General features: G+C 44.1%; 1 protein-coding gene across 12 annotated transcripts in view; it reads right to left on the bottom strand.

The window, feature by feature from the left end:
• The window catches only part of itpr1a (inositol 1,4,5-trisphosphate receptor, type 1a), a 209,600-nt gene that overhangs the window by 168,877 nt on the left and 23,035 nt on the right, over positions 1-17,688 (bottom strand). For all 12 annotated transcript variants that reach the window (XM_060920238.1, XM_060920239.1, XM_060920241.1 and 9 more), the window contains one exon: positions 10,413-10,483. In XM_060920238.1, coding sequence (XP_060776221.1) covers positions 10,413-10,483 — 71 coding nt within the window. The remainder of the gene's footprint in view (positions 1-10,412; positions 10,484-17,688) is intronic.

The following is a 17,688-nucleotide window of genomic DNA, read 5'->3' as shown; positions in this document are numbered from 1 at the left end:
CACCAGGGGGGGCCCTACATCCTGACCCTCGCCTGCTGTTTCAGAGAGATCTCCTTCCCCCTTTTACGAGATATACCCGTGGTTCCTGGCCTAGTCATGCCAGCAAATAGCTTTTTGCCATTTTTCTTGGGCTCTTTTGTTTTCTCTGTTGAGGGGTCTGACGTCTCCTGTAACAGTTCTTTAATCTCAGCCAACTGGGCTTTTAAAGAGTCCAGCTCTGAGTGGAACTCACCAGGTTGGTCTGAGTCACTGTGTTGGTCGTCTCTACCCTTGCTTTTAGAGCTACGGTCGGAACGCTTCTGCCGTTTCTGGTCAGAGCGGGGATGACGGTTTTGCTGCCAACCGTTTTGTTCCCTATGACCCTTTTCATGTGATGGGCGATTGCCATAGTCACTGTGGACTCGCCCTCGGTCCCTCCTGGCCTTACCTTGTCGATTTTTCCACTCACCCTTGTGATGGCTCGGCAAGGATCGGGCTGGACCGGAATTTTTCCAGGTGGGTCCCCCTTTCGGTGCTTCACCTCCTTCTAAGGCTAGCGGGGGCTTGTCCTCACCCTGGAGGCTAAGGACTCTGGGGTCATCATCGTTTCCGTTTGCGGTTTTGACGATGGTCTCCCAGGTCATTTGGGCTAGTCGCCTAATTTCTCTCATCGAATAGCGACCTTGTCGACACGTCAGTGTGACATGGGTCCGCACGCTTGGGTGGAGGTTATGTAAGAAGAGAGATATGAAACCTCTATCTTCTTCCAAACCTGGTGTGCTACTACCTTGGAAATAGGCAGTACGTAGCCGTCTGTAATATTCACGAGGCGCCTCAGACCGTTTTTGTTTGACTTGTAATGCACACAATATCGCGGAGGTTTCGTCCGTGTATGGCGCATATTCTTCCCTCATGTAATTGCGAAGTTTCGAATAACTATCGCGAATGTTTGGGGGTAGTGTCTCTAAAAAGGCACGAACGCTACTACTGGAGGTCTTCCAGATTAGTTTAAGTTTTTCACGTGTTGTGGCGTTCGGCAGGTCCATCAGGCATCGATCAATTTCTCGTAAATAGTTATTCACATTTGTTCTTTGATTGTCGGGATCGAATTGTTCGACATCTTTGGCAAGTAGGTCAATTTGCCGTAAACGAAGGGTTTGGTGCACGTCCTTGTGCGACCTTCTTGGCTCTTCTGAGTACTCACTGTCTGAGCTACTCTGGAATCGCTCCCGCTTCGCACGAGATGCGTGGTCTGATTCGTCTGGAGATGGATCAGGGAGACTGAAGCGCACTGACCTAGGTGTGCTACGGGCCTGGGCTCGGGATGAGCGCAGGGCAGCTCCATCCTGGCTAGACGACGACGGAGTCGTGTAGCGAGTTGATGGAGTTTGGCGGGATGTCTGGTTCTCGACCAGATCATTTACGGTGTCCGGTTCGGACGCCTCTTCCCGCTCTGAGCTTTGGCGCATTGTTGGGGGTCTTTCACGCCCCTCGCGCTGCTCTTGGGGGGTCTGCTCCTGGGCAGCCCTCTTAGCAACCATTTCGGCTTTCTCTAGCCGTTTGGTGCAATTATCAAGGGAGGTCTTCAAGAGCTCACACTCCCTATGTAAATCATTATGATCGGCTGTCAGCTTGGCGTTGCTGGTGGTCAGCCTTTCAACCTCTCCGCGAAGGCATCTGATTTCTGAATCAGCATTTTGGAAGTATGATAGGAATAGCTTACCTAGTGCCACTTGGACACTAATAGTTGTTCTTTTTGGATCTCTCATATGTTTGTTTGAATTGTCTATGTTGTTTTGGCATTCACTCTCACTCGTGCTCTTAATGTTTGCCTTTCCGGAGGCAGAGCAGTGAAGGAGGTCTGCGATGACCTCAAGGAGAGACACGTCTTGAGCGTTGTCTTCCATTTTTGAGACATGAGGGGATGCCATTTTACTTAGGCTGGATGCTAGATAATTAATCAAGTTAATTATTAATTTAATCATTATTAATTATGTAATTAATAAGGTTTGTTTGGAAAGGCTCTCTTGTCCTAAATTAAATAGGTTATGAGTATTTGTGATATGGTTATCAGGCTACTGTTAACCGTTTTAACACACCTGGGGATATACCTTAGCAGTTGCTGAATTAAACTGATAGTTTATTTGTTGTTGAACAATATTCCAGAAGTCAACAAACCAATCGCCTCACACGGGGCACCAATTTAACTGTGGGTGCAATCAGTTAATTATTGATATTAAGTGATCAATCTCGTTAAATCAGTCTCATTAAATTTTGAAGGTCAATAATTAAAATGAATCAATCCCATTGAATCATTTAATTTGACCCGTTTGAATTGAATCATACCATAGAATCACTCTCATTTGAAGTGAATCGTTCAGTGAATCGTTCAATGAATCATTTAGTGAATCGTTTAGGGAATTGTTCAATGAATCATTTAGGGAATCATTTAGTGAATCATACCATTAATCCTGGTGCTTAATAATAAATTACCAAACAGCTAAATTATGGTACATTTCCAAAATTATTAAGATCACTTACCATATTATATAACATTTGCACCCTTTTTGAATTCTTTGAGAAAATTGGGGACTTCAGATGTTGTTCACACAAATAAACACAGTTTGTTTAATAAATGAATTTATTATACAAAGATAAAAAGATAAATCAATATATACAAGCAGTGAAGTGTGTGTGTGTGTGTGTGTGTGTGTGTGAGAGAGAGAGAGAGAGAGAGAGGGAGTGTGAAGGACTTGACCATGTGTTTAGCCTCGTGTAGCTAACTACACGTGGTGGAGGCCTAGCTTGTTGGTAGCTAAACAAAAGAATGTTATCTAAACAGAACAAAGGATTAGCTCTGTGTTTAGCCTCGTGTAGCTAACTACACGTGGTGGAGGCCTAGATTAGCCTTGTGTTGCTAGTATGTGTTTGTGAAAGGCCCTATAGCCTAGCTAAAGTGTGTTTGTTAGGCCTGATGAGGCCTACTGAGCACGTGTGGCTAAAGACAAAGGGAAGCTATCTAAAGTGTATCAGGCCTGGTCAGGCCTGGTGAGCACGTGTTCTCAGTAACAAAAAGATTCCACACTCATAACATTACCAAACTCACTGAAACCTTGATAAGGTCAAAATGTATGATAAAGAAATTAGTGTTAGTCAGAATAAGAGAGAGAGAGAAGCATGCGCAGCCTATCTATTAAACAATTGAGAGAACATAGAACAAAAATAAATCAACACGCTGCGTGTCTAACAGTGTAACAGATAAACCTGGGTTTAAATTCACACTATTTCAAATAAAAGCAAATTCCTAAGACTATCCTAATTATGCCCAAATGCCAAAATCTTACTTAATCCTGCCTTTAGCAAGATATGAAGAACTATTCGCCGGTGTAGTCTCGGGCCTCGCCGTGGGAGCACGTGAGCCGCTCGTGATGGAGGCGGAGAAAACTTCCGGGTCCAGCGGAGCACTTGGGTGGTTCCCGTGAAAAGCAGAGGGTTCTTGGTCCGAATCTCAGCGTTCGTGAGGAAAAGTCTCTGATCAGAATCAGATGCACAGCGCTTTTGAGTTAAAAAGGATTCAATCGCTTCTTAACTTCTGACTGCCTGGGCTGCAGTCGTGACGTCACTTCTAATGCAAGTAAACCGGTTGTAACTCAGGCTGAGTTTAGAGATCGCGCGACTCTAGAGTTTACCTTTGCCAAGGGTAAGAAGCAAAATCGCGCTGAGTGATGGATCTTGCAAGAAAGAAGACGTCTTTTTGGGGTGGAGAGCGCGCCTCTTTATACATCCAGATCCATCGGGAGCTAGACGTGAGAGAGCAAAGATGGAAGCGTTGTCCCATTGTTTTATGTTTCCTTGTATGATGACGTAGATGATCCCGCCCACGCGTGACGTAGGTCACACGGAAGTGGACTGGGAATTGTAGTTCTGACACAAGATGGCGGTATGATACCTACACAGTTTTCCACAGGTCTTCTACGTTATACACAGAGATAAGTGCATCATGATAGTATGCTTGTAACAAGAATTTAAACTGTATGAGAGAAATCTGGGTTAACCTAAAATGTTCAGGAAGAGAGTTCCAAATTCTAGTGGTTCTCATGAGAAATGAGTATTTATGTATCACAGTTCTACACTTACGAGGATGAAAAGAAATTACATTGGGATTTGCAGTGGTTTCAGCATTTGATATGTTGTCTTTGTACTGTTTTCAGTGAAATATAGGGTGTGTGTGTGTGTGTGTTACTGTGTGTTAAGGTGTTACTGTGTGTTAGCATGTGTTGCAGCGGGGGCGTGGCTAAGCATCAGTTAGTTAATGAAGGGCGGGGCCAGGGAAGCTGAGTGGCAAAGTCAGTACACCTGTTGTTGAGTGATGTGGTGTGTGTGTGTGTGTGTGTGTGTGTGTGTTTGTCGCAGTGACGATGGAGGATAGAAAAGGAGGGAGAGTGAAGAGAGGGAATCTCTCCCAACCAGAGCACGTGTGCGTGTGTGTGTGTGTGTGTGTGTGTGTGCGCGCGCAAGTGAATGATACCAGTGAAGCTGAAAAGCAAGCAACAAGTAAAAATAACCGTCTCTGTCAACATCATTCCCCGCCTGCTGCACTTCAGTATTCCATCCACATCAGGGATTTGCAACAGCATGTTAAGGCCCGGTCACACAGCGCTTTACGGCTTTATCACGGCCAAAACCCGTCAAAAAGTGCTCTCCCGTGAAGCAGACGATGTTGTTCGTGTTGATGTCGAAGTTAAGACGTGTTACAGTCGATATACAGACGTGACAGGACGCAGGGGAAAATCGGAACGGCGTCGGACGCGGCAAAAAGTTTTGGACTGCTCAAAACTTTAGACCGCGGACAACCACGGCCGGCACACGTGGTAAAGACGTGCAACACACGTGAAAAACACGTGATAATCAGTGTCCCGGCCGTTATTAAAACTTGGGGAGACGTGGTAAGACGCGAAAGTTTGGCGGTCTATCACGGGCAGAGCACGGTCATCGGACGGGTGTTACGCGTTGGTATCACGGGATATAGCGTGTGTTTAGCGGCTTATCACTGAGAAATGGATTTTTCCGCGTACATAGCACTGTCTAAGCCCGTTAAACGACGTCTCAAACAAGTTCTAAATTCGATTGATCACTGTCTAATCACTTCTGCATCACTTCTGATTTGCGGCATGTAAATACCGTAATTTTCTGAGACCTCGGCACTTGCAGTTTAAATGTCAAGGGGTGAACATGAACCCTCAACGCTGTGATCTCCTCATCTTAATGCTCCAGCACCAACAGAACCAACTGATACAGGCTCAACATATCCTACCGCTTTTATATGCGCAGCAAGCCGCTCTTCCAACGACGCTGAGCCGCGGTTACCCGTGATTTGGCAGTGCTGCAGCAGTGAAACAGCCGCCGACGGCCATACCCCGTACAAAGCACGGCAAAGCCAAAATTGACCAAAAATTACCACTTACGACCACGTCCACCAGATTTTTGTATCTTTTTGTATGTGATATAGACGCGGAGTGCTGTGTGACCGGGCCTTTAGTGTGTGTGTCAGCCCTGTGATGACCTGGAGACTTGTCCAGGGTGAACCCCGCCTCTCGCCCATAGTCAGCTGGGATAGGCTCCAGCTTGCCTGCGACCCTGTACAGGATTAGCAGCTACAGATAATGGATAGATGGATGGATGGATGGATGGATGGATGGATGGATGGATGGATGTTAGAGTGTGTGTGTGTTCAGTAAGGTGTTACTCTTTGTGTTAGTGCAGGCTTTTGTCTAAACGGGGGAACAGGGGCGCTGCGCCCTCTTACTCTCGGCGTGCGCCCCCTTACCGACTCCGTGAAAACATCCCAGCAACACTACGTGACAATGTGTCTGATCATCAAATACGTTATAATTGCTCCAAAAATATTCCAATCATAGTAGATACACCGCCAGACGGTGCAAAAACAATCCGAATTGGCGTTTTCCAGATTGAGGCGCCATGTTGTTTAGTTGTTTACTTGTCGCGGCTGCTCTCGCGAGATTTGACATGGGTTACATACAAGGTCAGCTGACTTGTAGAGCGAGATTTCTCGAGACTGAATGACCTTTCACCCACCGGCGCGGGAGCTTTTGACAGAAGTAGTTCGCGAGTTGTTTTTGTTGACACTTGGGCATTTAAAGATGTCATCCCTCGGCACGAAGCGGAAGAAAGCCAAAGACTGTCCGGGGCAGAAGAAGATTAGGCCAAAAAAAAAAAGCGTGTTTCCGGTAACCCGACCGATCGAGAATTTCCACGTCGAAATTGCCGACCGTAAAGTTTTTATTACAAATTTCCCTCAATATTTTAGTGTAAGCGGCGTTAGTTTGTCATAATTTTTTGTTTCAACGCATTCAAGTTGTGAAAGAAACGATAAAAAGTAAAATGTTTCGCCACTTCTATCAGCCCTCCTGCATAAACTGAGCCGAGCCGCCATTTTGAATCCTCATTCAAGGCTGTAATGCAAATTGCTTCCTTTTCAGTATACAAGTGCACTTCCATGGCAGGGAAAAACACTACATTTTGCTGCCTATGTAGTCCCCTATTTATACAAATAGGAGTCATTCAGGATTCAGCCATGTTTTTGCTCGACCCAAGTTCTACAGTAGGCTAGGCGAGGCCGTCTGCTTTTAATGGAAGTAGCCGAGCCTAGGACGCTATTTTCACGTTATTTCTTGATAAGGTGTTTTCACGTTATTACATGAAAATATCATGAAATATCGCTTCCGTAGATCATAACTCAAACTCTCGCGATATTTTTTTTATTATTTTAAAGATTTAAAACACTTATTTTATTATGATGTGTGGTATAAAGGATTCTGTGCCAAAATACTATTTTGTAAGATGTTTACTTGTGTTAATTTTTTCGAACAAAATAAAAAAAAAAAAAAAATTAAGAAAAAAAAAAACTTTCCTACCTACCGACCTTATTTTAGTATTTCATGTTACCGGAAACACACGATTTTTTTTTTTTTTGGCCTTACTTCTTTCTTTTTCAATGTTGACAGACAATTTGTTACAATTTCCCTCTCAGATAGCCTCAGAATGTCCCATTGTAGCATTTTTCAAAGGCTTTGCATGGCGGGGGCGGGGGGGGGGGGACAACCGGCACCATCCCCCCCCCACTTCGCTCCCTCGCCATGGTGAGCGCCCTCATACTAAATTTTTCTAGAAAAAAACCTGTAGTGTGTTAGTATGTATGTTTGTTTGCTTGTGTGTGTGTGTGTGTGTGTGTGTGTGTGTGTAGCTTATTCATATATTCACACACACGAACTGATAATTTGGGATCTGCAGAGAGGAGGAAAAAGGTCCCTAATGTTCCTGTAGGAGCTGCAGCTTTACCAAATAAGGAGAGAGAGAGAGAGAGAGAGAGAGAGAGAGATAGTACTAATTATCTGGAGATTCAGCTGATAAAACAGATAAATACTGCAACATAAATACTGACTCTGTCAGTCTGTCTGTCTGTCTGTTGGTCACACACACAATTAAGAAGTTAAAGATGACTGAAAGTTCAGGCATGGGTTATAGGATTTTAAGGATCTGTGTGTGTGTGTGTGTGTGTGTGTGTGTGTGTGTGTGTGTGTGTGTGTGTGAGACATTTCTTTCTCTCTTCTCCGAGCAGTGTCACTGTTTAGAGTCAGCACTACTGTACATGAACACAGACAGAACCATGAGGAACCCACGATGAGCAGCGGGACACAGAACCACACACAGACGAACGGATGAAACAGGAGGAAATGTGGAGGTGTGTGAGTGTTTATGCGTGTGTTTATATTCACAGGAAATACTGCACATTCCTCTGGAAAGAGGCTCAGAGGGCACCATGTCCCTCAACACACACACACACACACACACACACACACACACTCCATGATCAAGTACTCAGTGTCACCAGCAGATGCCCCTAGAGTAATACTGTGAAGTACAGGGCTGTAACACACACACACACACACACACACACACACACACACACACACATTTCACAGTGAAGAACTATAATTTATTAAAGCCCACACTCACTGCACCAGTCGTCTTTTGTGTTCTGTTTGTTTTTGTTTCCGCAGCAACATTTTCACATCCAGCTGCTCTCTAACGAACAACATTAAACTGTGTGGTGTTTCAACTCCTCCTGATCTCTACAGCACGGTGTTTATATTCCTCCTGATCTCTACAGTGCGGCGTTTCTATTCCTCCTGATCGCTACAGCATGGTGTTTATATTCCTCCTGAACTCAACAGCATGGTGTTTAATCTCCTCCTGAACCCTACAGTGCGGTGTTTATATTCCTCCTGATCTCTACAGCGTGGTGTTTCTATTTCTCCTGAACTCTACAGTGTGGTGTTTAATCTCCTCCTGATCTCTACAGCGCTGTGTTTAATCTCCTCCTGTTCTCAACAGTGTGGTGTTTCTATTCCTCCTGAACTCTACAGTGTGGTGTTTACATTCCTCCTGAACTCTACAGCATGGTGTTTAATCTCCTCTTGAACTCTACAGCACGGTGTTAAATCTCCTCCTGATCTCTACAGCACGGTGTTTAATCTCCTCCTGAACTCTACAGCATGGTGTTTAATCTCCTCCTGAACTCTACAGCGTGGTGTTTCTATTCTTCCTGAACTCTACAGTGTGGTGTTTATATTCCTCCTGAACTCTACAGCATGGTGTTTAATCTCCTCCTGAACTCTACAGCGTGGTGTTTAATCTCCTCCTGAACTCTACAGCATGGTGTTTAATCTCCTCTTGAACACTGCAGCACGGTGTTTAATCTACTCTTGAGCACAACAGCGCGGTGTTTAATCTCCTCTTGAGCACTACAGCGCAGTGTTTAATCTCCTCCTGAACTCTATAGCGCAGTGTTTAATCTCCTCCTGAACTCTACAGCGCAGTGTTTATATTCCACCTGAACTCTACAGCATGGTGTTTAATCTCCTCCTGAACTCTACAGTGCACTGTTTAATCTCCTCCTGAACTCTACAGCGCGGTGTTTAATCTCCTCCTGAACTCTACAGCACTGTGTTTAATCTCCTCCTGAACTCTACAGCGCGGTGTTTAATCTCCTCCTGAACTCTACAGCACGGTGTTTAATCTCCTCCTGAACTCTACAGCATGGTGTTTAATCTCCTCCTGAACTCTACAGCATGGTGTTTAATCTCCTCCTGAACTCTACAGTGCACTGTTTAATCTCCTCCTGAACTCTACAGTGCACTGTTTAATCTCCTCCTGATCTCTACAGCGTGGTGTTTAATCTCCTCCTGATCTCTACAGCGCGGTGTTTAATCTCCTCCTGAACTCTACAGCACGGTGTTTAATCTCCTCCTGAACTCTACAGCACGGTGTTTAATCTCCTCCTGAACTCTACAGCGCGGTGTTTAATCTCCTCCTGAAACCTACAGCATGGTGTTTAATCTCCTCCTGAACTCTACAGCATGGTGTTTAATCTCCTCCTGAACTCTACAGTGCACTGTTTAATGTCCTCCTGAACTCTACAGCACGGTGTTTAATCTCCTCCTGAACTCTACAGCGTGGTGTTTAATCTCCTCCTGAACTCTACAGCGCGGTGTTTAATCTCCTCCTGAACTCTACAGCGCGGTGTTTAATCTCCTCCTGAACTCTACAGTGCGGTGTTTAATCTCCTCCTGATCTCTACAGCGTGGTGTTTAATCTCCTCCTGAACTCTACAGCGCGGTGTTTAATCTCCTCCTGAACTCTACAGCACGGTGTTTAATCTCCTACTGAACTCTACAGCATGGTGTTTAATCTCCTCCTGAACTCTACAGTGCACTGTTTAATCTCCTCCTGAACTCTACAGCGCGGTGTTTAATCTCCTCCTGAAACCTACAGCATGGTGTTTAATCTCCTCCTGAACTCTACAGCATGGTGTTTAATCTCCTCCTGAACTCTACAGCATGGTGTTTAATCTCCTCCTGAACTCTACAGTGCACTGTTTAATCTCCTCCTGAATTCTACAGCATGGTGTTTAATCTCCTCCTGAACTCTACAGTGCACTGTTTAATCTCCTCCTGAACTCTACAGCGCGGTGTTTAATCTCCTCCTGAAACCTACAGCATGGTGTTTAATCTCCTCCTGAACTCTACAGCATGGTGTTTAATCTCCTCCTGAACTCTACAGTGCACTGTTTAATCTCCTCCTGAATTCTACAGCATGGTGTTTAATCTCCTCCTGAACCCTACAGCGCGGTCTTTAAATGTTTATACCTTCTTTTTTAATAACTAGGACTTCAAAACTGAAGAAATCAAAATTTTCTGCTCATGTGGTTTCCATGACAACATCATTTTCTCTAAGCATATTTCACCTTTGACCCCTCAATTCAACATCAGCCTCTCAACTTCCTCTGGATGAGCTTAAAATAACTCAGTGAAACTATCATACAGACACACACACACACACACACACTTTACCTCTGAACTTCTTTGGTGGGTTGTTCAGGTCTCCAGCATCAGGCTGAACTACACAGCGATCATCAACCAACCTGATAACAGAACAGGACTGAGAGTTACAGTGTGCAGACAGAAAAACAGAGGGACATACAGACGGAAAAATTTTCTCTAAATAAACATGTTCAGTCTGTTAATATGAGTGTGATTGTATGCGTTAATGTGTATAAGCATGTTAGTACGTGTGGGATAGTGTGAGTGTGTGTGTTAGGATATTAGTGTGTGTGTGTGCGCACGCGTTAGTGTGGGTGTTAATTTGTGTGAGCTAGGCCTGTCATGATATTCAATACACCGACTTATCATACGGTAAATGAAAATGAACTTGGTAATTTTTTTTACCGCGATTTTGGCATTTACGCGCTGTACATCTACATAGGGAAGTCACCAGAGTATTAGCTTGACCCAGCAACTGAATAAAACAACGCACTGTTTTCTGTCGTCTCACGCGGCTCTCTGTCAGAGGTGGGGCCTCCCAGCATGCAACAGTTATCCAGCCAGAATATCCAGTGAATGGGGAAAAGACAACACGTTTCTCCATTGTACAGACCATAGGTGTAGAATTGGGTATGGATGGTATGGATGTGTCCCTACCAATATCAAACGACGGCTGATATGTCCCTACCAATATTTCTGATTGAAGAAAAAAAAAAAATCACGCTCCGTGCGCGGTACACAAATGGTTACTGTAGGTTTCCACTGGGCGAAACCACGCAAAATTCGCTCATGAATATTTGCTCTGGGGGCGTGGTCGCGAAAACAGCAAGCGCGTTCGGCTACCGTGTCAATTAGCAAGTACAATTGCAGTGCAGTGACCGACTGCTAGTTAGCAAGCTAGCAAACTGTCCTTGAGGAATGTAACATTAGATTAGCTTGTAAAATGAATCAGTTAACAACAGTTCATATTCAGTGTGTAAAAATGACAACATACGAATATGACTTTTTCTAAGTTTGTGTGGTGTGTAAATAACAATCCGACTTGATACCGACAACAACTGGTGTTCATTAAGGTCACAAAGATATTATTAAATCATATCAAATTGTGCTAATGTTGACTAATATTGCACTGAGTCTTGCTTGTGAAGTGCCTGCAAACTTTAGCAGCCTGCTAACCCTGAATTTGAAGCGCTTCAGTTAAGACCTGCAGAGCCCTGACCGAGTTCATGTAACATGACACATGTAAACAACAACAACAACAACAACAACAACCCGATGGTGATGTGGACATTAAAAGGTGTCTGGACCACAAACAATCAAATCAAACATTTTCACGTAATAAGCATAACAGCCTCCGCCTTCTTGATCAGAAATTTTTGGTGACTCCGCCTCTCTTTTGAAAACGTCACATACCGAGTACACACATCCACTGAACTGATTGGTTTTCGAGGCGGTTCATTTGAAAGCTGGAGGCGAAAAACTCTTATCTGTAGAACCCTGACCCTCCCTCCCTCCTCTCCCTCCCCTCTCCGCTCCGCTCTGGGCTCAACAACACAACAAAAGGACAATAATATAACAACAACCAATCAGAATTCAGATACATTCTGTTGCCAAGTAAAATTGTAACTTTTCAACGTGTCAAAAAAGTTCTCGAGCCCTCGTGCTGTTTTACCGTTAGATCAGTCACATATCAGCTTAAAGGAACAGTCCACCGTACTTCCATAATGAAATATGCTCTTATCTGAATTGAGACGAGCTGCTCCGTACCTCTCCGAGCTTTGCGCGACCTCCCAGTCAGTCAGACGCGCTGTTACTCCTGTTAGCAATGTAGCTAGGCTCAGCATGGCCAATGGTATTTTTTGGGGCTGTAGTTAGATGCGACCAAACTCTTCCGCGTTTTTCCTGTTTACATAGGTTTATATGACCAGTGACATGAAACAAGTTCAGTTACACAAATTGAAACGTGGCGATTTTCTATGCTATGGAAAGTCGGCACTATAATGACAGGCGTACTAACACCTTCTGCGCGCTTCGGCAGCGCATTGATATCTGAGCTCCGTATCAATGTGCTGCAGAAGCGCGCAGAAGGTGTTAGTACGCCTGTCATTATAGTGCGCACTTTCCATAGCATAGAAAATCGCTACGTTTCAATTTGTGTAACTGAACTTGTTTCATATCACTGCTCATATAAACCTATGTAAACAGGAAAAACGCGGAAGAGTTTGGTCGCATCTAACTACAGCCCCAAAAAATACCATTGGCCATGCTGAGCCTAGCTACATTGCTAACAGGAGTGACAGCGCGTCTGACTGCGTCTGACTGACTGGGAGGTCGCACAAAGCTCGGAGAGGTACGGAGCAGCTCGTCTCAATTCAGATAAGAGCATATTTCATTATGGAAATACGGTGGACTGTTCCTTTAAACTAGCATTCTAAAACTAGTTAAAGATCCCACCGAAGAGAGCCGACTCCCCCTGCCAGACTCATGGAACGCAATGTTTAAGGCTCCGGATGTGTTTTACTTCCATTAATGAGGGAAAGGAACATACAGTGGGGCAAAAAAGTATTTAGTCAGTCACCGATTGTGCAAGTTCACACATCACACATCACATTATCTCTAGCCGCTTTATCCTTCTACAGGGTCGCAGGCAAGCTGGAGCCTATCCCAGCTGACTACGGGCGAAAGGCGGGGTACACCCTGGACAAGTCGCCAGGTCATCACAGGGCTGACACATAGACACAGACAACCATTCACACTCACATTCACACCTACGCTCAATTTAGAGTCACCAGTTAACCTAACCTGCATGTCTTTGGACTGTGGGGGAAACCGGAGCACCCGGAGGAAACCCACGCGGACACGGGGAGAACATGCAAACTCCACACAGAAAGGCCCTCGCCGGCCCCGGGGCTCGAACCCAGGACCTTCTTGCTGTGAGGCGACAGCGCTAACCACTACACCACCGTGCCGCCCATTGTGCAAGTTCTCCCACTTAAAAAGATGAGAGAGGCCTGTAATTTTCATCATAGGTACACTTCAATTATGAGAGACAAAATGAGAAAAAAAATCCAGAAAATCACATTGTCTGATTTTTAAAGAATTTATTTGTGTAGGTACAGTCCCTTTAAGAAACTACATTTCCCATCAGCCAACTTCCGCGTTGACCTACGTCACGCCTGGGCGGGATCACTTTCATCACATCCTCCATGATTCCGTAAAGGACCTGGAAATCCGCCATATCTTTCTCTTTTGGCGCCGTGTTCCAACACGGACACAGAGAGGAAGGCTCGCTCCGCGAGCCAACCAGATAAAGATGTCTTTTCTTTTCTTTCTTGCAAGAATCAGTTTTGCGCTTTTCTTTGTTTACCTTTGGCCACGGTAGACTCTAAGATCGCGCGATTTTAAACTCAGTGAGTTACAACCGGTTTCATTCATTAAGTACGTACAACTGCAGCTCAAAGCAGTTAATTTATAATTAGGAGCGACCAGAATTCCTCCTGATTGAAGCGCTGTGCACATTGTTATTCAGAGTTTTTTCTTCCCACGAGCCACGAGTCGTCAGATCAAGAATTCTCTGCTTTCCACAGACGTGCTCCACGGGCCTCTGTGAAACTCAACTTCTGCACGTAATTCCCTGTGCTTTATGGAGCTCCACAACGGCGAACCTCTAAAGTCTCGGAAAATCTCTTCATGATCTTGCTATAAGCAAGATATTAAGTAAGACTGGCATTTTTGGGCATAATTATAGCTAGTCTTAGAAACTTGCTTTTATTGAAAGTGTGAATTTAAACCCAGGTTTATTTTGTTACACTGTAGACACATAGCCAGGGCTCGAAATTAACTTTTTTTCTTTGTGTCCCCCAGTGGTCCCGAATTCTGTGTTGTATTGTCCCGAATGGAAGCAATAGTGTCCCCATTTTTTTCCTCTCTGAAATAACCAGTGGTTAATATTATCATATGAAGTTACTATTATATTTGTAACTATGCGATTTTGAACCCTTTATATCATTTTTACAATAAGTCACAAGACACAAGCGACACGTCCTATACATCATCTACTTCAAAATTACAGTTATTGCATTTTCAGTTTATTAAACTTTGGTGATCTCACTGTATGAATAGATACCCGTTTATTTAAAGGGGCCAACTAGCTCATTCAGAAAATGTTTCAACTCCCTACATCTGCAGTACACTTGAGTTGAAAATAAGACCCCTTTTATGTTCATTTCATCTACTTATACCTTGAATATCTGTTGGCACTTATAAGGCCAACTTATAATTTTCACCATTACCGTTATCCATAGCCCTGTGATGACCTGGCGACTTGTCCAGGGTGAACCCCGCCTTTCGCCCGTAGTCAGCTGGGATAGGATCCAGCTCGCCTGCGACCCTGTAGAACAGGATAAAGCGGCTACAGATAATGAGATGAGATGAGACCGTTATCCATTTTTATGAACTTTCCGTTATCCATTACCGTTACCCATTTTTATGAACTTTCCGTTATCCATTTTATGTACTTTCCGTTATCCATTACCATTACCCATTTTTATGAAAATTCCGTTATCCATTTTATGAACTTTCCGTTATCCATTACCGTTATCCATTTTATGAACTTTCCGTTATCCATTTTTATGAACTTTCCGTTATCCATTTTATGAACTTTCGCTGCCGAAGCGTGGGTGCAAATGTTAGCAATATCAGCATAGTGACAGGTCCGAGCCTAGCTGTGCTGCTGACTGACTAAACTTTCTGAACTAGAAAGACACCAAGAAAACTCACTTATTCTGTTGAACGGTATCTTCCGTCAATATCATCCACATCATTGCTGTTGTATTTTATAACGTGTCTAACAGTGTTCATTCAGTTCATTCAGTTGCTAGCGTTGCCTGCAGACCAGGCGATGACACTTTGGATCCTGAAGGTCCCGGAGACGTTATGTCTGGGCTTTCAGTTTCTTCCCCGCGGTCGGTCCGCTTCAACCACTTCAGCATTTTTGTTCTGGCAAGAGTCGGCGCAGCGTGTGCGGTAGTAATTCCATTCCAAGTCCATATAATGCGGACTCCGGCCGAAGATTCTAGAACAGAATGCGCTGCTCTGTAGCCTACGGATGCAGGTGCATCGAAAGTGTAGCTGCTATGTATTTTTCGCTGTTAACGTTTTAAAATTAAAATTGACAAATTAGGTGAATGTCTACGTATGTGTTACGGCTTTGTAAATAATATTAATGTAGAACTTTTTTTCTAGATCTATTTTTTTTCCATTGTCCCGGGATTGTCCCAGATATGATAATTTTGTGTCCCGATGACATTTTTTATGGTCCCCGGGACATCGGGACACCGTTAGTTTCGAGCGCTGCACATAGCGTGTCAAATTGAATTGATCTGTTTTGTTTTAATCTCTCAATTGTTTAATAGATAGGCTGTGCATGCTTCTCTTTATTCTGTACTAACATACTTAATTTCCTTATACATCTTGACCGCATCAAGATTTCAGTGGATTCAGTATTGTTATAAGCTAGTGAAATTAGCCTACGGCTAATTCTTTGTTCCATTAGCCTCCAGGGCTAATTGTATTTGTCTCAAGGGATCACAAGGCCTCCACCACGTGGAGTTAGCTAAACACACGGCTAATTCCTTTGTCTACTTAGCAACACAAAGCTAATCAGGCCCCACCAGGCCTGATAAACCACACCTTTGGTTAGCTACACAGAGCTAGCCTTTTGTCTCCAACACGTGGCAGTCCTTCCCCCACACTCTCACACACCTTCCTTTGTTTTAACTCCACGAGGTAGGGTCCTTGGGCCTTAACTCCTCTCCCACAAACACACGTGGAGTTCGCTACAAGAGCCCATCCTCTTGTAAGCCACACCCAAAGTCTCTCTCTCTCTCTCTCTCTCACACACACACATATACACACACACACACACACACACACACACACACACACACACCTCACTGTTTGTATATATTTCAATCTGCTATTATCCATTTTTTATCTTTGTTATAATAAATTCATTTATTATTGAAAACTGTGTCTTTATTTGTTGTCTAACAAAATCTTTGAAGTCCCCAATCTCCCAAAGAATTCAGAAAGGTGCATATAAGTTATGTAATACGGTAAGTGATCATAAAAATTTAAGTGATTCACTTTGAATGATTCACTTGAATGATTCACTTTAAGTGATTCAATTTAGACGATTCAAATGAGACTGATTCAATTTAATTATTAACCTTCAAATTTAATATGAGACTGATTTAATGAGATTGATCACTCAATTACCCAAATGCACCCACATTTGCAAATTATGGTGGAAAATAAGTATTTGGTCAATAACAAAAGTTCATCTCAGTACTTTGTTATATACCCTTTGTTGGCAATGACAGAGGTCAAACGTTTTCTGTAAGTCTTCACAAGGTTTTCACACACTGTTGCTGGTATTTTGGCCCATTCCTCCATGCAGATCTCCTCTAGAGCAGTGATGTTTTGGGGCTGTTGCTGGGCAACACGGACTTTCAACTCCCTCCAAAGATTTTCTATGGGGTTGAGATCTGGAGACTGGCTAGGCCACTCCAGGACCTTGAAATGCTTCTTACGAAGCCACTCCTTCGTTGCCCGGGCGGTGTGTTTGGGATCATTGTCATGCTGAAAGACCCAGCCACGTTTCATCTTCAATGCCCTTGCTGATGGAAGGTTTTCACTCAAAATCTCACGATACATGGCCCCATTCATTCTTTCCTTTACACGGATCAGTCATCCTGGTCCCCTTGCAGAAAAACAGCCCCAAAGCATGATGTTTCCACCCCCATGCTTCACAGTAGGTATGGTGTTCTTTGGATGCAACTCAGCATTCTTTCTCCTCCAAACACGACAAGTTGAGTTTTTACCAAAAAGTTCTATTTTGGTTTCATCTGACCATATGACATTCTCCCAATCCTCTTCTGGATCATCCAAATGCTCTCTAGCAAACTTCAGACGGGCCTGGACATGTACTGGCTTAAGCAGGGGGACACGTCTGGCACTGCAGGATTTGAGTCCCTGGTGGCGTAGTGTGTTACTGATGGTAGCCTTTGTTACTTTGGTCCCAGCTCTCTGCAGGTCATTCACTAGGTCCCCCCGTGTGGTTCTGGGATTTTTGCTCACCGTTCTTGTGATCGTTTTGACCCCACGGGGTGAGATCTTGCGTGGAGCCCCAGATCGAGGGAGATTATCAGTGGTCTTGTATGTCTTCCATTTTCTAATAATTGCTCCAACAGTTGATTTCTTCACACCAAGCTGCTTACCTATTGCAGATTCAGTCTTCCCAGCC

Source organism: Neoarius graeffei, chromosome 4, assembly GCF_027579695.1.
Source record: "Neoarius graeffei isolate fNeoGra1 chromosome 4, fNeoGra1.pri, whole genome shotgun sequence".
Classification (NCBI taxonomy): Eukaryota; Metazoa; Chordata; class Actinopteri; order Siluriformes; family Ariidae; genus Neoarius; species Neoarius graeffei.
Note: the sequence above shows the minus strand (reverse complement) of the source record. Positions and strands in the feature narration are given on the sequence as shown.